The 25,121-nt window shown below is 49.1% G+C and overlaps 2 protein-coding genes across 2 annotated transcripts in view; one reads left to right on the top strand and one right to left on the bottom strand.

Annotated features, from left to right (window-relative positions):
* The window catches only part of CENPK (centromere protein K), a 111,476-nt gene extending 98,926 nt beyond the window's left edge, over nt 1-12,550 (bottom strand). The window contains exon 1 of the mRNA XM_075326179.1: nt 12,422-12,550. Coding sequence (XP_075182294.1) covers nt 12,422-12,445 — 24 coding nt within the window. The 5' untranslated portion in view covers nt 12,446-12,550. The remainder of the gene's footprint in view (nt 1-12,421) is intronic.
* PPWD1 (peptidylprolyl isomerase domain and WD repeat containing 1) overlaps nt 12,488-25,121 on the top strand; it is an 88,949-nt gene continuing 76,315 nt past the window's right edge. The window contains exons 1-4 of the mRNA XM_075326166.1: nt 12,488-12,807; nt 13,931-14,033; nt 21,378-21,478; nt 23,237-23,357. Coding sequence (XP_075182281.1) covers nt 12,609-12,807; nt 13,931-14,033; nt 21,378-21,478; nt 23,237-23,357 — 524 coding nt within the window. The 5' untranslated portion in view covers nt 12,488-12,608. The remainder of the gene's footprint in view (nt 12,808-13,930; nt 14,034-21,377; nt 21,479-23,236; nt 23,358-25,121) is intronic.

The raw sequence follows: 25,121 nt of genomic DNA, 5'->3' as shown, positions 1-25,121 counted from the left end.
GAGAAATTCCAACGACAGTGTTGAAACGATTATCCATGGAGAGCCTCCACATTATCCTGTCCCTTTCACTTGTCTTTTGAGAGCGACCAGCCTTCATGGGGGACTTGAAAGAGTTTGTGATGTTATAAAGATGCAATATTCTCGAAATCACAGACTTGGAACAACCAACTTCTCTTGCTATGGCTGATAGCGTCACCCCCTTTGGCCTTCATTTGGACAACCTGCTGCCGGAGGGTTTCAGTCACTTTGGAACGGCATACCATTTTTGCAAACTCAGTGTAAACTGGAAAGTTAGGCCGCCAGTTACATAGGGTTTGTCAGATAATTAAGGAAATTAGCACCAGGAGCCAGATTAACACCAATAACTTTCAGGTATCTGAAAGTCTCTAATTCTGATCTGTGTTCTCTTTCATTTATCTCATTTACATTTTTATTATGTGCTTTACAATAAATTCAATTTATGAAATAAGCTTAAAAAAACAGCAAGTTTCCTCATGTTAGGATATAATCACATAGGACGAGACAATGACCTTAACATTTAGAAAATTGTGTGTTCTCTAATTTTGATCTCCAGTGTACATGTTTTGCTCTGATTTAGCTTTATACTTCTTATTACTGCAGCTGGACTCTGCATTCTCGTGTCCATAATGGGTGCCTTTATGATCACAGTATTATGGTACAGAGAATATTTTGGGACTCACATTTGCATACCTATTACACACTAATCACTTCTCTACAGGAAGTTTTGTAACGGTCAGGCATCTACAGTAGGGAAAAAAAGTATTTGGTACACTGACTATTTTAAATGTTTTCCCACCTACAAAGAATGAAAAAGGTCTGTAATTATTATTGTAGGTACAGATCAACTGTGATAGACAGAATGCCCCCCTCCCCAAAAAAAAATCCAGAAAATCACATTTTATGTTTTTTACATAATTGGAATTTTATTACATGAAATAAATAGTTGATCACCTACCAACCAGCAAAAATTCTGTCTCTCACAGACCTGATATTTTTTCTTTAAGAAGCCATCATACTCTGCACTCATTACCTGTATAAATTGCACTAGTTTTAACTTGTTACCTGTATAAAAGACACCTGTCTATGCACTCAATCAATCACACTCCAACCTTTCCACCATGGCCAAGACCAAAGAGCTGTCTAAGGACACCAGGGACAAAATTGTAGACCTGCACAAGGCTGGGATGGGAAACAAAACAATAGGCAAGCAGCTTGGTCAGAAGGCAACAACTGTTGGCACAATTATTAGGAAATGGAAGAAACACAAGATGACTGTCAATCTTACTAACTTGTGGGGTTCCATGCAAGATGTCGCCTCGTGGGATAAGGATGACTCGGAGAATGGTCAGGAATCAGCCCAGAACTATACAGGAGAACCTGGTCCATGACCTGAAGAGAGCTAGGACCACAGTCTCAAAGATTACCGTTAGTAATGAACTACGCTATAATGGATTAAAATCCTGCAGGGTATGCAAGGTTACATTGTTCACACCAGCACATGTCCAGGCCAATTTGAAGGTCACCAATACCCATCTGGATAATCCAGAGGAGGCATGGGAGAAGGTCACATAAGACCAAAATAGAACTTTACGGTATCCACTCCACTTGCCATGTTTGGAAGAAGGATGAGTACGACCTCAAGGTCAACGTCCCAGCGGTGAACCATGGCGGTGGAAACATCATACTTTTTGGGGTGCTTTTCTGCTAAGGGGACAGGACAACTGCACCGTATTGAAGTGAGGATGGATGGGTTCATGTATCGTGAGATTTTGGCCAACAACTTTTTTCTCTCAGTAAGAGCATTGAAGATGCGTCATGGCTGGGTCTTCCAGCATGATAATTACCCAAACACACTGCCAGGACAACTAAGGAGTCTTTCTGTAAAAAGAATATCTAAGTCCTGGAGTGGACTAGCCAGCAGGGCTGTGGAGTCGGTAAACCAAACCTTCGACTCCGACTCCTCAATTTCTCTTGCACCGACTCCGACTCCACGACTCCGACTCCTACATATATTGCTTATAGTTAGGTGAAAAATTTATTGTAGTACTTGAAATTGTGTATGTGAACATCAGACATTTAATAATTTTTATGATACAATAATCAAGATATTTGGATAGAACATAAAATATATTTATTGGAATACAACTTTAGAAAACTGTAATAAATTGTAAATATGTAATACACTATGTAATATACAGTAGATTACATATATATCGTGTGTGTGTATATATATATATATATATATATATATATATATATATATATCTTACATATTGTATTGCATATTTACAATTTATTAGGTTTTTGTGTTCTAAAGTTGTATTCCAATAAATATATTTTATGTTCCATCTAAATATCTTGATTATTGTATCATAAGATTAATTAAATGTCTAATGTTCACATTGTACTACAATACATTTTTCACTTAAATATAAGCATTATACTAAATGTTATTATTTAGTAAAATATTCAGCACATTCTGCATTGCACTACTGTCCCCAATTTATTATATATTTTAGAAGTCGGAGTCGGTGCATTTTATACCGACTCCGACTCCACTAAAATGAGCTCCAATTCAGACTCCGACTCCATGACTCCGACTCCACAGCCCTGCTATCCAGTCCCCAGGCCTGAACCCAATACAAAACCTTTGGAGTGAACTGAAACTCAATGTTACCCAGCGACAGCCCCGAAAGATCTGGAGAAAATCCGTATGGAGTATTGGGCCAAAACTGCTGCTACAATGTGTGCAAACTTGGTCATGAACTACAGGAAACGTCTGACCTCTGTAATTGCAAACAAAGGTTTCTACCAAATATTAACTTCTGTTTATTGTATCAAATACTTATTTCATGTAATAAAATGCAAAAAGAGAATTTTGTTTACTTACCGTAAATTATTTTTCTTATAGTTCCGTATTGGGAGACCCAGACAATGGGTGTTTAGCTTCTGCCTCCGGAGGACACACAAAGTACTACACTTAAAAGTGTAGCTCCTCCCTCTGAGCTTATACACCCCCTGGAGAACCAGATCTAGCCAGTTTAGTGCAAAAGCTGAAGGAGAATAGCCACCCACAAGTAAAACAGAGCAAGAACCGGAACAACCGGAGACTCTGTCCACGACAACAGCCGGTGATAACACGCGGAACAAGAAATTGCCAACAGGCAACAGGGAGGGAGCTGGGTCTCCCAATACGGAACTATAAGAAAAAGAATTTACGGTAAGTAAACAAAATTCTCTTTTTCTTTATCGTTCCTATGGGAGACCCAGACAATGGGACGTCTCAAAGCAGTCCATGGGTGGGAATAAACAGAAAAACTAAGAAGCAGGCGGAGCCTAACTTCACAAATGGGCGACAGCCACCTGAAGGATGCGTCTGCCCAAGCTCGCATCTGCCGAACCATGAGCATGCACTTGGTAGTGCTTTGAAAAGGTATGCAGGCTAGTCCAAGTGGCAGCCTGACAGACTTGTTGAGCCGTAGCCTGGTGCCTGAAAGCCCAAGAGGCACCGACAGCTCTGGTCGAGTGTGCCTTGATCCCCGGCGGGGGAGGCACCTGAGAACACTGGTAGGCATCCGAAATGGTCGACCTAATCCAACGGGCTAAGGTCGGCTTAGAAGCAGAGAGGCCCTTGCGCCGACCTGTGGTTAGCACAAAAAGAGAGGTGCACCGCCTAAGAGCAGCGGTGCGAGACACATAGATCCGGAGAGCACGCACCAGATCCAGAGTATGCAACGCTTTTTCAAAGCAATGAACAGGAGCCGGACAAAAGGAAGGTAGGGTAATGTCCTGGTTAAGGTGGAAAGGAGAAACCACCTCAGGCTACTTTCACACATCAGTTTTCTGCATTCAGGCACAGTCCTTTATTTTCCTGATCCAACGGATCCTGAAAAAAAAGTGCAAACCGTATCCACCGGATCCTTTTTTTAACGGATCCGTTATGCCGGATCCGTTAAAAAAACGGATCCGGTGGATACGGTTTGCATCCGTTTTTGCATCCTTTTCGTCCGTTTTTTGGCTGGATCCGTTTTGTTAATTACATTGGAGCATGCTCAGTTTAGAAAAACGGATCCGGCGGCCGCATCCGTTTTTTACCGCATTACGCCGGATCCGGCGTCCATAGGCTTCTATTGTAAAACACGCCGTATCGCGCCGGATCCGGCGCGATGCGGTTTTTTTGCCGGACAAAAAAACGTTGCAAGCTACGTTGCCTCCGGCCGCCGCTTTTACTAATTTTGCCGCATCCGGAAAAAAACGGATGCAACGCAAAGCCATCCGGTACAATCCGGTAACAATGCAAGTCTATGGGGAAAAAACGGATGCGGTACCGGATCCGTTTTACCCGTTTTTTTCCGGATTGAACCTGATGGCAAAAAACTGATGTGTGAAAGTAGCCTTAGGAAGAAAGTCCGGAGTCGGACGGAGAACCACCTTATCTTGATGAAAAAACAAAAAAGGTGATTCCGAAGAGAGCGCAGTCAAATCGGAGACTCTCCTGAGGGAAGTTATGGCCACTAGAAAGACCACTTTCTGTGAAAGACGAAACAAAGAAACCTCCCTAAGAGGCTCAAAGGGGGGTTTCTGCAAAACCGTGAGAACCAAATTGAGGTCCCAGGGATCCAAGGGCCGCCGGTAAGGTTGAGACGCGCCCTGCCTGAAGGTGCGGACCTGAGCCAGCCGGGCGATACGCCGCTGGAACAGCACTGACAGAGCCGAGACTTGTCCCTTGAGAGAGTTGAGGGACAGTCCCAGCTGCAGACCGGACTGTAGAAAGGACAGAAGGGTCAGCAAGGAAAAAGGCCAAGGAGGATGGCCGGAAGAGCGACACCAGGACAGGAAAATTTTCCAAGTCCTGTGATAGATCTTGGCGGAGGAAGACTTACGGGCCCGAGTCATAGTGGAGATGACTTCAGGAGGGATACCAGAAGCCGTCAAGATCCAGGACTCAAGAGCCACGCCGTCAATCTGAGAGCCGCCGAATTCTGGCGGAATAACGGACCTTGTGAGAGAAGGTCTGGACGGTCCGGAAGATGCCACGGCACCTCTACGGACAGATGGAGCAGGTCTGGGTACCAAGCTCGCCTGGGCCAGTCCGGAGCAATGAGGATGACTCGACGGCCCTCCATTCTGATCTTGCGCAGGACTCTGGGCAAGAGAGCTAGAGGGGGAAACACGTAGGACAGACGAAACTGGGACCAGTCTTGCACCAGAGCGTCCGCGGCGAATGCCTGAGGATCGTGGGAGCGAGCCACGTAAACGGGAACTTTGTTGTTGTGACGGGATGCCATTAGGTCCACGTCCGGAGTGCCCCATTTGCGGCAGATTGACTGAAAAACTGCCGGGTGCAGGGACCACTCGCCACTGTCCACGGTTTGATGGCTGAGATAATCTGCCTCCCAGTTTTCCACGCCTGGAATGTGGACTGCGGATATGGTGGACTTGGAGTCCTCCGCCCATTGAAGGATGCGTTGTACCTCCAACATTGCCAGGCGGCTGCGTGTCCCGCCTTGGTGATTGATGTAGGCAACCGCTGTCGCGTTGTCTGACTGGACTCGGATGTGCTTGCCCGCCAACAGGTGGTGAAAAGCTAGGAGAGCCAGAAGCACGGCTCTGGTTTCCAGCACATTGATCAAAAGGGCTGACTCGGACGGAGTCCAAGTGCCCTGCGCTCGGTGGTGGAGACATACCGCTCCCCAGCCGGATAGACTGGCATCCGTGGTGAGGATCACCCAGGACGGGGCCAGAAAGGAGTGCCCCTGAGACAGAGAGAGGGGCCGAAGCCACCACTGAAGAGAGCTCCTGGTCAGTGGCGACAGAGCCACTAACCTGTGCAAGGAGGAAGGCCGCTTGTCCCAACAGCGGAGAATGTCCAGCTGCAGGGGACGCAGATGGAACTGGGCAAAGGGAACAACCTCCATTAACGCCACCATCTGACCCAGCACCTGCATCAGGCGCCTGAGGGAATAACGGCGGGGCCTCAGCAGAGAGCGCACCGCCAGTTGTAGGGACTGCTGTTTGACTAAGGGCAACTTCACAAGTGCCGGCAGAGTCTCGACCTGCATCCCTAGGTACGTGAGACTCTGGGTCGGAGTCAGAGTGGATTTGGGAAGATTGACAAGCCACCCGAATTGGGCTAGAGTGGCGAGAGTGAGCGAGACACTCCGCTGACAGTCTGCGCTGGATGAAGCCTTGACTAGAAGGTCGTCCAGGTAAGGAATCACTGCCAACCCCTGGAGGTGCAGAACCGCAATCACTGCTGCCATGACCTTGGTGAATACCCGAGGGGCCGTGGCTAACCCGAAGGGGAGAGCCACGAATTGGAAATGTTCCTCTCCGATTGCAAAACGTAGCCAACGCTGGTGTGAAACTGCAATTGGCACATGCAGATAGGCATCTCTGATGTCGATGGATGCCAGGAAATCCCCTTGGGTCATTGAGGCAATGACTGATCGCAGAGACTCCATGCGAAAATGCCGCACCTGAACATGCTTGTTGAGAAGCTTGAGATCCAGGATGGGCCGGAAGGAACCGTCCTTTTTGGGGACTAGGAAGAGATTTGAGTAGAAACCTCTGAACCGTTCCCGGGCGGGAACCGGTACAATTACTCAGTTGGCCTGCAAGGATGCCACTGCCTGAGAGAAGGCGGCGGCCTTGGAGCAGGGGGGAGTTGACAGAAAAAATCTGTTTGGCGGGCTGGAAGAGAATTCTATCCTGTAGCCGTGAGAGATGATATCCCGCACCCACTGATCGGAGACGTGTTGAAACCACGCGTCGCCAAAGTGGGAGAGCCTGCCACCGACTAAGGATGTTGCTGGAGCGGGCAGATAGTCACGAGGACGCTGCCTTGGCGGCAGCACCTCCTGCGGTCTTCTGTGGACGCGCTTTTGGGCGCCAGTTGGATTTCTGGTCCTTGGCTGAGTTAGTGGACGAGGCCGAGGGCTTAGAGGACGACCAGATGGAGGAACGAAAGGAACGAAACCTCGACTGATTCCTGCCCTGGACAGGTTTCCTGGTTTTGGTTTGTGGCATGGAAGTACTCTTCCCGCCAGTAGCTTCCTTAATAATTTCATCCAGCTGTTCACCGAACAGCCGGGACCCAGCAAAAAGGAGTCCAGCAAGGTACTTCTTTGAAGAAGCATCTGCCTTCCACTCTCGAAGCCACAAGATCCTGCGGATAACGAGGGAATTAGCCGAAGCCACTGCAGTGCGGTGAGAAGCCTCCAGCATGGCAGACATGGCATAGGATGAAAAAGCTGAAGCTTGGGAAGTTAAGGTAACCATTTCGGGCATAGACTCCCTGGCGAGGGAATGCATCCCCTCTAGAGACGAAGAGATGGCTTTGAGAGCCCACACTGCTGCAAAAGTCGGGGAGAACGAGGCCCCTGCCGCTTCATATACAGATTTGGCCAGAAGGTCAATCTGGCGGTCAGTGGAATCCTTAAGAGAGGTGCCATCAGCCACCGATACAACGGTCCGGGCTGAGAGTCTAGACACCGGGGGGTCTACCTTTGGGGAATGAGCCCACTCCTTGACCACCTCAGGTGGAAAGGGAAAACGGTCATCAGAACCACGCTTTGGGAAGCGTTTGTCAGGACAGGCCCTGGGCTTGGTCACAGCGGCCTGAAAACTGGAGTGGTTAAAGAACACACTCTTTGCCCTTTTAGGCGAGGTAAACTGGTGCTTTTCTGCCAGAGAGGGTTGTTCCTCTGATACTGGCGGATTGAGATCCAGTACAGAATTAATGGACGCAATCAAATCACTAATATCTGAGTCACTTTCGGACAGATCAATGGGGTACATGGAGTTAACCTCCGAGCCCCCCGTAAAGGCATCCTCCTCGTCCTGCGAGTCAGCTCCTGAATCAGAGCCGCGGGACGAGGAAGGAGAGGGAGCCCTGTGTCTCCTCTTAGGAGGACGGGGTCTGGGACCAGATGATGAATCCTCTGTGAGCTCCGGTCCTGAGAGACCCCTAGCAGCAGAGGCACCCTGTGAAGGGGGCTGATGCATATTCAGCAAAGTCTTGGACAGAAGTCCCATGGAGTCGGCAAAAGACTGGGAGATAGACCTAGAAAAGGATTCTACCCAAGCCGGGGGTTCAGCCACAGGAGCAGGAGCAGCCTGAGAGACCACTGGGAGTGAGACTCCAGGCTGAGGCACCGTCAGGTTAGAGCAGGCATCACAATGTGGATAGGTGCTCGGTTCAGGCAGTAGGAGCTTACATGCAGTGCATACTGAATACAGCTTTGGAGCCTTGCTCCTCGTGTGAGACATGCTGCTGGAGTGGGGGCTCTGCCAGAGAAGGACCCCCAGAGAGTATATACAGAGGTCCACAACCAGAGGTTGTGGCTTACCAGACCGCTGGAGCGGTGTTGTGTGCCCTCCAGATCCCGAAGCCCGGACCCCCAAGCACAGCACCTCAGCAGGGATGCTGCAGACCAGCGCTGCAATGACTGATCGCAGGGGGAACGCTGAGAAAATGGCCGCCGGAGCGATGAGAGGGGGCGGGATTTGCTTGGGAGCGGGATCTGGAGGGCCATAGAGACCTACAGGGGAGGGGACATACACTGCAGTGAGGAGTGTCCCTCCCCTGTGCAGAACGGCCGCCAGGCGGAGCCGAGCCTGTCCCTCTGCATGAGTGACATGCGAGGGCAGAGAAACCGAAACTAGGCCTCCGGCGAAGCCGGGGCCTAAATTTGAGCGGTGCGGCCGGCGCGCAGGCACCATCGGCGCGGTTCTCAGGCGACAGCCAGAGAACCCGCCGGAAATGTCATAAAACACAATCAGCACACTCTCCCACAACAATAAAGTACAGGGACCCCCAATATATAAACGCCTCAGGTACTTAGCTTGCTGAGACGCAGGGTTCCAAGTCCCTGGGGATGAGTGCTCCGGTCCAGCAGGATCCTGAAGGGCTGCGGATGGAGACCGGTCTCCTGCCAAGCATGGAGAACCGTGCTGGCTCCCACTTCAAGCCAGAGCCCAGGAGGGATGGTGAAGGAGCGCGGCATGTAAGGCTCCAGCCTTGGAATCAACCTTAACAACACCGCCGACACAGTGGGGTGAGAAGGGACATGCCGGGGGTCCAGACTTGGACCCGCTTTTCTTCAAACTCTTTCCAAAAATCAAAAATCAGATGAGAATGCATGTGTGGATGTATGCCTCCTGAACACAAAGCGATAAACTGGCTAGATCTGGTTCTCCAGGGGGTGTATAAGCTCAGAGGGAGGAGCTACACTTTTAAGTGTAGTACTTTGTGTGTCCTCCGGAGGCAGAAGCTAAACACCCATTGTCTGGGTCTCCCATAGGAACGATAAAGAAATTAATTTTTAAAATCATACAATGTGATTTTTCTGGATTTTTTTTATTCTATCTGTCACAGTTGAAGTGTACCTACAAAAAGGTTCTGTGCGCGCGTGTGCGTTTTTCATGTGTTTCGGCAGCGTTTTAAACAGCAGCGTAAATGCATGCGTTGTGCGTCTCCAGCAAAGTCTATGAGAATAAGCAAATTCCATGCGCACATTGCTTTTTTAAACGCAGTTTTGGATGCCAAATATTTGACAAAATCTTGCGTTTAAAAAAGCAATGTGTCACTTCTTTTGTGCGTTTTGGATGCTTTCCCCACCCACTCTCTCTCTCTCTGTGGGCGCACACTGTTAAAAATGCATCCAGAATGCATCCCAATTGCAGCGTTTTGGATCCATTTTTTAACGCACATGCAGTGTCAAAACGCTGCATTTATTTGACAACCAGAACGCACACGTGCCCACAAAGCCTAAAAATTACAGATCTCCATTCTTTATAGGTGGGAAAAATCTTGCAAAATCAAAATACTTATTTCCCCCACTGTATTTTGTCACTTTCATTCATCATATCATGCCAATGTATGTAAAGCGGTGTGTCGCGTTTTTTTATTTTTGTATTAATAATAGTGATTATTAAAGCAAGTATTTTTAATACAAAATTAAAATCGCTGCTTATTTAGTTTTTATTGAATTCTAATTTTACTGAAGGCATTGGGGGCTGCCATCTTGGATTTGGTGTTTGTAACGACAGCTAGTCACCTTCTTTATGGCAGCCCCCAGGGCACAGATTCTGATGGTCGGGCTCCGACCCCATTTAGTAACATTAGACTAGGCGTCTGCTGTGACCTGGACGCGCCCCCTGGGCTGTCCAGATCACAGCAGAGGGAGGAGATCAGCGCCATCATTATGGAGCTCACAGCCATGCTGTTTGCTCCACTTTACCCCTGTCAACCGCCGAGATGTGTGAGTACGGGCCGCCTACCCTCCCCTCCCCCTGCCGTTACCGTCTCCAATGACACCCCCTTCCCCCGCTCTACTCAGCCCCGCTCTCCCCCGCCGCCGCTGGCATGCATGCAGCAGAGCTGTGTGTGTTTGTGTGCATGCAGAGCATATTAGTACCGGCACCCGTCCCCCCTCCACCGCCGCCGTTACTGTCTCCGATGCTCCAATGACACCCCCTCCACTCTCCTTGCTGCAGCTGCTGCAGGCATGCATGCAGAGCAGTGTGTGATTACCGACGCCTCTCCTCTCCCCCGCCACCGCTGCTACAGTCTCCAATGACACCCTAATCCTATCCTGTGTGTGATACTGTCTGCAGAGCTAGGTATCTCATCCTCTCCTGTGTGATACTGTCTGCTGAGCTGTATCTAATCCTATCCTGTATGTGATACTGTCTCCAGAACTGGGTATCTAATCCTCTCTTGTGTGATACTGCCTGCTGAGCTGTGTATCTAATCATCTCTTGTGTGTGATACTGTCTCCAGAGCTGTGTATCTAATCCTCTACTGTGTGATACTACCTGCTGAGCTGTATCTAATCCTATCCTGTGTGTGATACTGTCTCCAGAGCTGTGTATCTAATCCTGTCCTGTGTGGTACTGTCTGCTGAGCTGTGTATCTAATCCTGCCCTGTGTGATACTGTCTGCTGAGCAGTGTATCTAATCCTGCCCTGTGTGATATTGCCTGCTGAGCTGTATCTAATCCTATCCTGTGGGTGATATTGTCTCCAGAGCTGTGTATCTAATCCTGTCCTGTGTGGTACTGTCTGCTGAGCCGTGTATCTAATCCTATCCTGTGTGATTCTGTCTGCTGAGCCGTGTATCTAATCCTGTCCTGAGTGATACTGTCTGCTGAGCTGTGTATCTAATCCTATCCTGTGTGATACTGTCTGCAAAGCTGTGTATCTAATCCTATCCTGTGTGATACTGTCTGCACAGCTGTGTATCTAATCCTATCCTGTGTGATACTGTCTGCACAGCTGTGTATCTAATCCTATCCTGTGTGATACTGTCTGCACAGCTGTGTATCTAATCCTATCCTGTGTGATACTCCTGCTGTCCTTGGTGACACTTTAGACATTTCTGGTGACCAGCAAAATGGCTCCGCACTGTGATCCTAAATTTCATTCTCTGTTATCCTTTGGAAACACCCAGATTGGGAGGGGGGAGGCGTGCCATCACACACAGGAGAGCAGAATCTGCCCACTTTACTGCAGCTGTAATCCAGGCTTTTTCTACAGTGGGATTTCTGTGGGATTTCAGCAGCTGCTCCCCCTAGTGTTTAACAGTGGAAAATATCAAACTTTTTTTTTTAATATTTTGCTCAATTAAAAACAAATAATAATATTTAAACAAAACATTAAAACATTAATACTTTACATTTTTTCAGTTATTGAATTTTTTTTTGGAGGACACCCTCCCTTTAATAGTGCTATATAAATGAATAAATATTATTATTATTATTATCATCATATGATCTTGCACTTATGTTATGCTTCTGGTATTTAATAACGACTGTCTTATTCTACAGAATCTCCATTTTTCTCCTTTTTTTGCTGCTATATTCTAATACTGTAATATTTAGCACAAGTAATCAAGTGATCACAGGTTCAGGCCCCATAAAGGGGACAAAAAAAGTGAGAATCATTAAAATAAATGATAAAAATATCATACATAATATATATATGATTTATATGATGGAATCACCTCATTTCACAATTCAAAAATATATATATATTGTTTTTCTCAGCATATTACTACTTTTAGAATTTGTTTTCCAGCAGATGGGACAGTGCAATGAATGGTGTGAGTCAAAACTACAGCTTGTCCCCTACGGTTATGTGGACACAATATGGCCCTAGGTAAAAGGAGAAGGAAGAAAAAAAAAAAGCTCTAAAGTAAAAATGTGTCTGTCTGGAAAGGGTTAATGGGGCGGAGCTGCAGCACCCGCCAGGTGTAGAGCTGCCCCAGGTAGAAAGTAGCTGTTAGCCTACTCATGAACAGCCCCTTTAAGAATAACTCAGGTGACTATTGCAGGCCCCTCCTCTGCTCTCAGAACACCACACACAGGAAACAGAACCCCTCCACCCATAATGTTACCATGGTAACAGCCGGTCCAGCCATCCCGGCCGACGTGAGAGGAGCAGCAGCAGCAGCAGCAGCCGACCGCTGCCGGGACCCGAGCGCGAATCAGCCGCGTCTTCTAGCGATTGGCGGAACACGGGCTGTGACGTCATCAGAGCGCGGCAGGGGGCTGGTCGCGGGATAGTGACGTGTTGAGGCAGGCATGGCGGACAGGAAGCGGCGAGCCAGGAGAAGCAGCAGCAGCAGCAGCAGCAGTAGCAGTTCTAGTTCTAGTTCTAGGAGTGAGGACGAGAAGCGGGTGAAGAGGGATGAGCCGCAGAAGCGTGAGGAGGAGGAGGAGGACGATGGCGGCTGGGTCGGACCTCTGCCAGCTGAGGCATCTCAGACCAAGAAGCGGAAAGGTCAGTGATGGCGTCTCCTGCTGGTGTCACCTCCCAGTGCTGGAGATCCAGACCTGCCGATGGCGCTCTCCTGTCACCGCCAATGTGACGTGTATGTGTGTATATAATGACATAACACAATGCAGAGTGAACGGTGCCCCCCATAATCTACAGGGTGACAGATGTGTCCTCCAGAGGCGCCTGGTGAGGCGTCCACGCACCCGATCCACTGGGGTCCCTGGAGAACCATGCCCTCCCCTGCACCCGATCCGCAGGGGTCCCTTGAGAGCTGTGCCCGCCTCCCACACCCAGTCCACAGCGGTCACTATAGAGCTGTGCCCTCCCTCCCGCACCTGATCCGCAGGGGTCCTTAGAGAGCCGTGCCCTTCAACCAACTTAATCCACAGCAGTCTCTAGAGAGCCATGCCCTCCCCTGCACCCAATCCGCAGGGGTTCCTGGAAAGCTATGTCTTCCCCCTGACTTAATCCGCAGGGGTCTTTGGAGAGCTGTGCCTTCCACCCACATCTAATCTGCAGGGGTTACTAGAGAGCTGTGCCCTCCCCCCAACTCAATCCGCAGGGGTTCCTGGAGAGCTTTGGAGAGCCGTCATTTACCCCACCTCCCCAACCCAATCTGCAGGAGTCCCTAGAGAGCTGTCACCCTGACTCCACCACTCTATTAGCTTGGACTGAAGCCCCTTCATCATGCTGACAACCTAGGCTCCCCCTTCCTCTCCAAGAAATAGCAGCTAAGACGTCTCCCATGCCTTATATGAGGCTTAGCTGTAGAAGCCCCTCTCTTGGTAATTGACCCAGTGAATCGACAGTTATTCCAAATTAGGGGCTCCCCCTTTCGCTATCCAATGCAGCCACCACCTTGCAGGTGACTGTCAACCAAAATTTCCCTTTGTCATAAGAATGCCAACCAAGGCCCTGTGTATAATTGGTCCCTGTGCACTGAAATCTCATTAGTAGAAAACGTCATATATAGATTAAAGAAGAACAACGAGGATTTCTTCACCAAAGATGTCATTGTAATCAGTATTAGTGCCATGGAAGAAAGCCATTGTGAGTGAAGTTATTGCCTGAAACCGCACATGGACAGTAATATAAGAAGGTGTTCTGCTTTTTCTTTCCTCCTAAGTTCTTGAGTTTGAGAGAGTGTACCTGGAGAACCTGCCCAGTGCCTCAATGTACGAGCGCAGCTACATGCACAGAGACGTCATCACCCACATCGTCTGCACCAAGTAAGAGCCGCTTTTATTTGCAGTTCATCTCCTCTCTCTCAGGCTATGTCCACTGTCTTGGGTTTCTCCTGCTCACTAATACATTATCCTGCAAGAACGTTAGGTTCCTTTTTTGTTGTTTTTCTGACCCATGATCAACAGAAAGGGAAAAATGATAGAACATGTCTATCTGGGGTGGTCATCATTGGATTTTTTTTTTTCTGCATCCATTGTGAAAGATAGGTAATCAAAAAATCTGTGTGTCGTGGTCCGTTGAATGCAAAAGCTAAGTATCTTAATTTGGTTTTCATAGCAGTAATGGATATCTATATTCCTTGTTACACATATCTAAAGCTTAGGTCACACGTCACGACGCAGCAGCGATCACGACGACGACGATCTGACCTTATCAGGATCGCTGCTGCGTCGTTACATGTTCGCTGGTGAGCTGTCAATTAGTCAGATCTCACCAGTGACCAGCTCCCAGCCAGCAGCGATGCGTGGAAGTGATGCTGCGCTTGGTAACTAAGGTAAATATCGGGTAACCAAGCAAAGTGCTTCGCTTGGTTACCCGATATTTCTTTGGCGCTCCATTGGGAGACCCAGACAATTGGTGTATAGCTACTGCCTCCGGAGGCCACACAAAGCATTACACTTAAAAGTGTAAGGCCCCTCCCCTTCTGCCTTTACACCCCCCGTGGGGTCACGGGTTCCTCAGTTTTCAAGCTTTGTGCGAAGGAGGTCAGACATCCACGCATAGCTCCACTGTTTAGTCAGCAGCAGCTGCTGACTATGTCGGATGGAAGAAAAGAGGACCCATACTTGGGCCCCCAGCATGCTCCCTTCTCACCCCACTTTGTGTCGGCGGTGTTTGTTAAGGTTGAGGTACCCATTGCGGGTACAGAGGCTGGAGCCCACATGCTGCATCCTTCCCCATCCCCCTTTGGGGCTCTGGGTGAAGTGGGATTTACCGGTCTCCAGGCACAGAGACCGTGCTCCGTCCACAGCCCCTGGGGATTCTGCTGGATATGGAGCGGAGTATCGTCAGGGACAGGGCCCTGCTACGTCAAGGTACTCTGTGTCCCCGTACAGACCGCGCACACACTGCAGCATTGCTGGGTGTGTTAGTGCGCCGGGGACAATAGCGCTGCTGCGCTTGTGCCACACTTCCACAGCTTGCTAAGGGAGTTAGTGTGTGGGGAACTGCCGCGCCGGCCCCTGCTGACAGTTTTTACTGCGACGCGGCTGGGACTTGTGGTGCGCCGGGGACTTCCGCGCTGGCCGTGCATATTTGTCGGCCGCGTTTTTTACTAGAGTCCCCGGCTTTTGCGGCCTAGTTCCCTTTCGTTCCCGCCCCCAGGCCTGCCAGTCAGGGGAAGGGCGGGACGCTATACAGAACGTCAGCGCCGAGGGCTGGAATCTGCTTTACATACTCCAGCCCTCACATTGAGCACAGTGGGAAGCCAGTTTCCCGCACTTTGTCTGAGGCACGCCCACGGTCCGCCCCTCTTCACAGAACGCCGGCAGCCATTCCTGTGTGCAGGCTGAGCTGGAAAGGGGAGACAAGTTCTGGGAGACCCAGGCACGGGATTCTGGCGACTACACACCCGCTTTAGCGGGCGGTAAGCGGCACCTTCGGTGCTGACCCCACTAGTGACGAAGTGTTCAATTGTATTTTTATGCTTGCATGCTATACATTGCACTAAACGGTCGCTGGTGATTCTTGGCTATATACCCTCCTGGATTGCTCTGTGGAGAATACAGCATGTCGTCCGCAAAAAACAGGGGTGCCAAGGCACAGGCTTTTTATGCTGCTTGCACCGCTTGTGAGGCTGTTCTACCGGCAGGTTCCACTGACCCCCATTGTGTGCAGTGTTCGGTCCCTGTGCCCCCTGCTCGGCCGGGGCCTCTGCTGGAGGTGCCCCAGAGAGATCCACCTGTGAATACTGTCCAGGTGACGGGGACAGAGTTTGCAATTTTTGCGGATAGATTATCTGTGACTATGTCTCAGATTCTGGAAACTTTGCAGTCTAGACCGGTATCTCAGACCATGGGCACTGTTGATTCATTGCTCCCTGGCCCCCCTCAGTTGGAACAGCTCCGGGCTCCGGGGGTGTCCCATGCATCCCAGGGTGATGGCTCTGACACGGACGACAGTCCCAGACAGCCTAAGCGAGCTCGCTATGAGCGGCCCTCTACATCATCTCACTGGTCAGGGTCTCAGCAGGAAGATTCTCTGTGTGATGAGCCGGAGGTAGCTGATCAGGATTCTGATCCTGAGACCGCTCTCAATCTGGATACTCCTGATGGTGACGCCATAGTGAATGATCTTATCGCGTCCATCAATAAAATGTTGGATATTTCTCCCCCAGCTCCTCAAGTGGAGGAGTCAGCTTCACAGCAGGAGAAATTCCATTTCAGGTATCCCAAGCGTAAATTAAGTACTTTTCTGGACCATTCTGACTTTAGAGAGTCAGTCCAGAAACACCACGCTTATCCAGATAAGCGTTTCTCCAAACGGCTTAAGGATACACGTTATCCCTTTCCCCCTGACGTGGTCAAGAGCTGGACCCAGTGTCCCAAAGTGGATCCCCCTATCTCCAGGCTTGCGGCTAGATCCATAGTTGCAGTGGAGGATGGGGCATCACTTAAAGATGCCACTGACAGACAGATGGAGCTCTGGTTGAAATCCATCTATGAAGCTATCGGCGCGTCGTTTGCTCCTGCATTCGCAGCCGTATGGGCACTCCAAGCTATTTCAGCTGGTCTTGCACAGATTGACACGGTCACACGTACATCTGTTCCGCAGGTGGCATCCTTAACCTCTCAAATGTCTGCATTTGCGTCTTACGCGATTAATGCTGTCCTGGACTCTACCAGCCGTACGGCAGTGGCATCCGCCAACTCCGTGGTTTTACGCAGAGCCTTGTGGTTAAGGGAATGGAAAGCAGATTCTGCTTCCAAAAAATGTTTAACCAGTTTGCCATTTTCTGGTGACAGGCTGTTTGGTGAGCGCTTGGATGAAATCATCAAACAGTCCAAGGGTAAGGATTCATCCTTACCTCAGCCCAGACAAAACAAACCCCAACAGAGGAGGGGACAGTCGGGGTTTCGGTCCTTTCGAGGCTCGGGCAGGTCCCAATTCTCCTCGTCCAAAAGGACTCAAAAGGATCAGAGGAGTTCAGATTCTTGGCGGGCTCAGTCACGCCCAAAAAAGACAGCCGGAAGACCCGCTACCAAGGCGGCTTCCTCATGACTTCCGGCCTCCTCCCTCCGCATCCTCGGTCGGTGGCAGGCTCTCCTGCTTTGGCGACATTTGGCTGCCACAGGTCCAAGACCGTTGGGTGCGAGACATTCTGTCTCACGGGTACAGGATAGAGTTCAGTTCTCGTCCTCCAACTCGATTCTTCAGAACGTCTCCGCCTCCCGACCGAGCCGATGCTCTCCTGCAGGCGGTGTGCACTCTAAAGGCGGAAGGAGTGGTGATCCCTGTTCCTCTTCAAGAGCAAGGTCACGGTTTTTACTCCAATTTGTTTGTGGTACCAAAAAAGGACGGGTCTTTCCGTCCCGTTCTGGACCTAAAACTTCTCAACAACCACGTGAGAACCAGACGGTTCCGGATGGAATCCCTCCGATCCGTCATCGCCGCAATGTCTCAAGGAGATTTCCTAGCATCAATAGACATCAAGGATGCTTATCTCCACGTACCGATTGCTCCAGAGCATCAGCGTTTTCTACGCTTCGTTATAGGAGACGAACACCTTCAGTTCGTAGCCCTGCCTTTCGGTCTGGCGACAGCCCCACGAGTCTTCACCAAAGTCATGGCAGCTGTAGTTGCAGTCCTACACTCTCAGGGACACTCCGTGATCCCTTACTTAGACGATCTGCTGGTCAAGGCGCCTTCTCAAGAGGCATGCCAACACAGCCTGAACGTGGCGCTGGAGACCCTCCAGGGTTTCGGGTGGATCATCAACTTTTCCAAGTCAAATCTAACCCCGGCCCAGTCGATAACATATCTTGGCATGGAGTTTCATACTCTCTCAGCGATAGTGAAGCTTCCGCTTGTCAAACAGCGTTCATTACAGACAGGGGTGCAATCTCTCCTTCAAGGCCAGTCACACCCCTTGAGACGCCTCATGCACTTCCTAGGGAAGATGGTGGCAGCAATAGAGGCAGTCCCTTTCGCGCAGTTTCATCTGCGTCCACTACAATGGGACATTCTCCGCCAATGGGATGGGAGGTCGAAGTCCCTCGACAGCAACGTCTCTCTCTCTCAGGCGGCCAAGGATTCTCTTCAATGGTGGCTGCTTCCCACCTCATTGTCGAAAGGGAAATCCTTCCTACCCCCATCCTGGGCGGTAGTGACGACAGATGCGAGTCTGTCAGGGTGGGGAGCAGTCTTTCTCCACCACAGGGCTCAAGGTACGTGGACTCAGCAAGAGTCCACTCTTCAGATCAACGTTCTGGAGATCAGAGCAGTGTATCTTGCCCTACAGGCCTTCCAGCAGTGGCTGGAAGGCAAGCAGATCCGTATTCAGTCGGACAACTCCACAGCGGTGGCATACATCAACCACCAAGGAGGAACTCGCAGTCGGCAAGCCTTCCAGGAAGTCCGGCGGATTCTGACGTGGGTGGAAGACACGGCTTCCACCATATCCGCAGTTCACATCCCAGGCGTGGACAACTGGGAAGCAGACTTCCTCAGTCGCCAGGGTATGGACGCAGGGGAATGGTCTCTTCACCCGGACGTGTTTCAGGAGATCTGTCGCCGCTGGGGGATGCCGGACGTCGACCTAATGGCGTCTCGGCACAACAACAAGGTCCCAGTTTTCATGGCACGGTCTCACGATCACCGAGCTCTGGCGGCAGACGCCTTAGTTCAAGATTGGTCGCAGTTCCGGCTTCCTTATGTGTTTCCACCTCTGGCTCTGTTGCCCAGAGTGCTGCGCAAGATCAGGTCCGACTGCCGCCGCGCCATCCTCGTCGCTCCAGACTGGCCAAGGAGGTCGTGGTACCCGGATCTGTGGCACCTCGCGGTAGGCCAACCGTGGGCACTACCAGACCGACCAGACTTGCTGTCTCAAGGGCCGTTTTTCCATCAGAATTCTGCGGCCCTGAACCTGACTGTGTGGCCATTGAGTCCTGGATCCTAGCGGGTTCAGGATTGTCTCAAGAGGTCATTGCCACCATGAGACAGGCCAGAAAACCTACCTCCGCCAAGATATACCACAGGACGTGGAAAATATTCTTGTCTTGGTGCTCTGCTCAGGGAGTCTCTCCCTGGCCATTTGGATTGCCTACTTTTCTTTCCTTCCTGCAATCCGTGTTGGAAAAAGGTTTGTCGCTCAGCTCCCTTAAGGGGCAAATCTCAGCGCTATCTGTATTTTTTCAGAAGCGCCTAGCACGACTTCCTCAGGTACGCACGTTCCTGCAAGGGGTCTGTCATATCGTCCCTCCTTACAAGCGGCCGTTAGAGCCCTGGGATCTGAACAGGGTTCTAATTGTTCTTCAGAAGCCGCCTTTCGAGCCTATGAGGGATGTTTCCCTTTCTCGCCTTTCACAGAAAGTGGCCTTTCTGGTAGCGGTCACGTCTCTCCGGAGAGTGTCCGAGCTAGCAGCGCTGTCATGCAAATCTCCCTTCCTGGTGATTCACCAGGACAAGGTGGTTTTGCGCCCGATTCCGGAGTTTCTCCCTAAGGTGGTATCCCCGTTTCATCTTAATCAGGATATCTCCTTGCCTTCCTTGTGCCCTCATCCAGTTCATCAATGTGAAAAGGATTTGCATTTGTTGGATCTCGTGAGAGCGCTCAGGATCTACATTTCCCGCACGGCACCCCTGCGCCGCTCGGATGCACTCTTTGTCCTTGTCGCTGGTCAGCGCAAGGGGTCGCAAGCTTCCAAATCCACCCTGGCTCGGTGGATCAAGGAACCAATTCTTGAAGCCTACCGTTCTGCTGGGCTTCCGGTTCCCTCAGGGCTGAAGGCCCATTCTACCAGAGCCGTGGGTGCGTCCTGGGCATTACGACACCAGGCTACGGCTCAGCAGGTGTGCCAGGCGGCTACCTGGTCGAGTCTGCACACGTTTACCAAACACTATCAAGTGCATACCTACGCTTCGGCGGACGCCAGCCTAGGTAGACAAGTCCTTCAGGCGGCAACTGCCCACCTGTAGGGTAGGGCTGTTTTTACGGTCCTATCTCGAGGGGTTATTATACCCACCCAGGGACTGCTTTTGGACGTCCCAATTGTCTGGGTCTCCCAATGGAGCGCCAAAGAAGAAGGGAATTTTGTTTACTTACCGTAAATTCCTTTTCTTCTAGCTCCAATTGGGAGACCCAGCACCCGCCCTGTTTGCTTAGGGATTTTTGTTTTTTCGGGTACACATGTTGTTCATGTTGAATGGTTTCGGTTCTCCGATGTTCCTTCGGATTGAATTTGTTCTTAAACCAGTTATTGGCTTTCCTCCTTCTTGCTTTGGCACTAAAACTGAGGAACCCGTGATCCCACGGGGGGTGTATAGGCAGAAGGGGAGGGGCCTTACACTTTTAAGTGTAATGCTTTGTGTGGCCTCCGGAGGCAGTAGCTATACACCAATTGTCTGGGTCTCCCAATTGGAGCTAGAAGAAAAGGAATTTACGGTAAGTAAACAAAATTCCCTTCTTACCTTGGTTACCAGCGCACACCGCTTAGCGCTGGCTCCCTGCACTCGTAGCCAGAGTACACATCGGGTTATTAAGCAAACCGCTTTGCTTAGTTACCCGATGTGTACCTTGGCTACGTGAGCAGGGAGCCGGCTTCAAGAAGCTGCGGACGCTGGTAACGAAGGTAAATATCGGGTAACCAAGCCTTTGCTTGGTTACCCGATATTTACCTTGGTTACCAGCGTCCGCAGACGCCGGGTCCTGCTCCCTGGACTTTCAGTTTGTTGCTCTCTCGCTGTCACACACAGCGATGTGTGCTTCACAGCGGGAGAGCAACGACCAAAAAATGGTCCAGGACATTCAGCAACAACCAGCAACCTCACAGCAGGGGCCAGGTCGTTGCTGGATGTCACACACAGCAAATCATTAGCAACATCGCTGCTACGTCACAGAAAATGGTGACTTAACAGCAACGTCGCTGTCGTTGTGTGTGACATGACCATTAGAACTACAGAGTGCAACTGTATCTTTTTTTTTTTTTTTTTTTTTTATACTATGTTTCATGCTGTTTCCGTAGTTTTTGAGAACAGAGAGAAGTTTTTAATAAGAGGGGAATAGCAAAGTCGCTTGTTTTTACAAACACTTTGCAATTTTAGCTATTTAAGAGCTTTCGATTACCCCTTTAACATAATCCTGTTGTTTTGGGTTTTTTTTTATATTCTAGGACAGACTTTATCATAACAGCCAGCCATGATGGGCACGTCAAGTTCTGGAAGAAAGTGGAAGAAGGAATTGAATTTGTGAAACATTTCCGCAGTCATTTGGGTGAGGACAGGATTATAGGAACCTGAGGGGGGAAGTATTCAGGTCTGTTGAAGTCCTGCAGCAAGTGTAACCTGCTCTGTAGCACACGTATATGAAAGCCAATGTCTGAATAAGGGTTTAGATTTTGTATTCATTTTCTAAAAATAAGAAATGGTCAAAATAATAAAAAATGCATTGCTTTCCGACCTGAAATAATGCAAAGAAAACAAGTTCATAATCATTTAGTAACAACAATACTAATCTTTTTTTTAACTCATGAAGAGTTCAGAAATTTAATATTTTGTGGAATAACCATGATTTTTAATCACAGCTTTCATGCGTCTTGGCATGCTTTCCACCAGTCTTTGACCAATGCTTTTGGGTGACCTCATGCCACTCCTGGTGCAAAAATGTAAGCAGTTCTTTGTTTGATGGCCTGTGACTATCCAGCTTCTTCTTGATTACATTCCAGAGGTTTTCAATGGAGTTCAGGTCTGGAGATTGGGCTGGCCATGACAGGGTTTTGATGTGGTGGTCCTTCATCCACAGATTGATTGACCTAGCTGTGTGGCATGGCACGTTGTTCTGCTGGAGAAACCAGTCCCCAGAGTTGGGGAACATTGCCTGAACAGAAGGAAGCAACTGTTTTTCCAGGATAACCTTGTATGCGGCTTGATGCATATTTGCTTCGCAAAGTTTAATCTGCTCAATTTCTAGAGTAAAGTAATCTTTTCTGATGAGTCTAATTTTCAGCGTTGCCCAACACCTGGTCGTCTAATGGTTAGACCTGGAGAGACATACAGGCACAGTGTCTTGCACCCACTGTGAAATTTGGTGGAGGATCGGTAATGATATGGGGATGCTTCAGCAAGGCTGGAATTGGGCAGATTAAACTTTGCAAAGGATGTATGAATCAAGCCGCATCAAAGGTTACCCTGGAAAAACATTGGCTTCCTTCTGCTCAGGCAATGTTCCCCAACTCTGAGGACTGGTTTCTCCAGCAGGATAATGCGCCATGCTAGGTCAATCAATGTGTGGATGAAGGACCACCACATCAAATCCCTGTCATGGCCAGCCCAGTCTCCAGACCTGAACCCCATTGAAAACCTCTGGAATGTAATCAAAAGGAAGATGAATAGTCACAAGCCATCAAACAAAGAACTGCTTAAATTTTTGCACCAGGAGTGGCATAAGGTCATCCAAAAGCAGTGTGAAAGACTGGTGGAAACCAGCCAAGACGCATGAGAGCTGGGATTAAAAATCATGGTTATTCCACAAAATATTGATTTCTGATCTCTTCCTCAGTGAAAACATTATTAGTGTTTGTTTCTAAATGATTATGAACTTGTTTTCTTTGCATTATTTCAGGTCTGAAAGCAATGCATTTTTTTGTTATTTTGACCATTTCTCATTTTCAGAAAATAAATACAAAATGTATTACTTGGAAATTTGGAGACCTGTTGTCAGTAGTTTATAGAATAAATGAACAATTTACCTTTTACTCCAAATTATACCTATAAAGAGAAAAATCAGAAAAACTGACAATTTTGCAGTGGTCTCTTAATTTTTGGTGGGTGGGTCTGTGTGTGTTTGTCTGTGTGTGTCCAAAAACATTAATATACGTTAGAAAACAACCATGGAAATCTGTTGTTCTGTCATTCAGGAGTCTTGAGTTGTCAGAATTGATATAGTGTAAGTGGAGGAATGTTCCTGTTGTGATGTAATATTAATAAACCGGTCTTCGTGTTTTTACGCTTTCTGCATGCCTCGTTGGTTCAGGAGTCATAGAGAGCATTGCTGCCAGCTCTGAAGGGTCACTCCTATGCACTGTTGGAGAAGACCAAGCTATGAAAGTATTTGATGTCGTCAACTTTGATATGATCAACATGCTGAAGCTCGGGTAATGTATCCTACAGGTATCCTGTTGTATTTATGTAACGTCATTGTGAGCAAAATCACATTGAATACCAGTGAGACCGGGCAGCCTATATTTTAGTGTTATATGCTTTTATGCTGCTGCTATTGTATCAGCTTCATGTACTTGTTAGCCACATAGCATGACAAGAACACTCTGCCACTTAAGTCAATATATTTTTTTTTTTCCTAATGTTCATGTAGCTGATAAAGAATATCCCCCAATATTTTTGTCAAAACACCAGATCGGAGAAGATTTCTGTCATAATATACAGAAAATAGACTAGAAAAATGTAAGAACAGGTTATAAAAAAGCTACAGTGGAACCTTGGTGTACAAGAACAATTCGTTCTGGGAGTGTGCTTGTAAGCCAAGTTACTCATCTAGCAAAGCAAGATTTCCCATAGGAAATAATGCAAGCTCAGACAATTCGTCCACAACTTGTTCAATGTCCCATCCTGGTCCCCTATTGTGCCATTACACACACACACACACACACACACACACACACACACACACACACACACACACACACACACACACACACACACACACACACACACACGTTATGCTCACCTTATCTTCCGTTCCATCGCCGGCCTCCCGGTTCTTGCAGTTCGCCGGTACAGGATGTGTATCGGGTAACCATCGCGACCAATGCCGGAGCTTCCGCTGCCAGAGCGCTGACGTCAAAGTCATGAGCCGCTTGCCTCTGATTGGTCAGCGTGCTGCCTTTGAGAAGCGTCTGACAGCGGAAGTTCCTCCATCATCGTGATGGTTACCCGATACACATCCTGTACCGGCGGACTATAAGAACCAGGAGGCCGGCGATGGAACGGAAGGTAAGGTGAGCATTATGTGTGTTTATGCGTGTTTGTGTGGACTGCAAGAGCGGGTCAGAGCGCGGTGAAAGTACAAAACCGGAAGTGTGTGCAGTGAGTATTTGCTCATACAGCAAAGCTTGCTCGTAAACGTGAGTTACAAATTTACAGCAAGCTTTGCTCGTATAGCGAAATACTCGCACACCAAGTTACTCGAAAACTGAGGTTCCACTGTACTTAGAATTTACAAATGATGTCTAAAATGTAGACACATTGCCGAGAGTCAGAAGTTGCACTAAATTTATTCTGGTACGTCCACGTAATCAGGAAACGCTATTTCTCTATCGTTTCATTGGGGGACACAGGACCATGGGTTATGCTGCTGTCACTAGGAGGCTGACACTAAGTAGACAGAAAAAGTTAGCTCCTCCCCAGCAGTATACACCCCAAGCCGGAGGCGGGCTCAATTCAGTTTTAGCTTAGTGTCGTAGGAGGCTGATGTGGGCTGTTCTCGGCCCCCCTCAGCCATTTGCTTTTTGCGCTTTTTTCCCTTTTTTCGGCGCCGCTCATCGCTCTCATACCTGTCTTCTCGTTTCTGCAGGTATTTTCTTCTTCACTCATCCTCCGCAGCCCTGTGGGTACCACTCCCCAGGGTCGCAGGGGCTTGAGATTTCGGGCCCTCTCCCCCGTCCATCCCCGTGGTACCACTCCCGGGGTTGCGCGTGTGGGCAGGTTGTCGTGGGCACCCCTGATTCGCCCTGCGGTATCACCCCAAAGGGCGTACAGGGGCATACAGCAGGGATGGGACCTCAGCAGCACGTCTGAAATCCGATGGGGCCCGCATCGCTGCCTTCTCCTGCAGGGGGGGCTCCTTACCCCCATCATGATGTCCACTTCCCTGCCTCAGCACGCTGCTCCCCCGGAGCCAC

Source organism: Anomaloglossus baeobatrachus, chromosome 1 (genome assembly GCF_048569485.1).
Source record: "Anomaloglossus baeobatrachus isolate aAnoBae1 chromosome 1, aAnoBae1.hap1, whole genome shotgun sequence".
Lineage (NCBI taxonomy): Eukaryota > Metazoa > Chordata > Amphibia > Anura > Aromobatidae > Anomaloglossus > Anomaloglossus baeobatrachus.
This window is presented reverse-complemented; position numbering and strand designations above follow the sequence as displayed.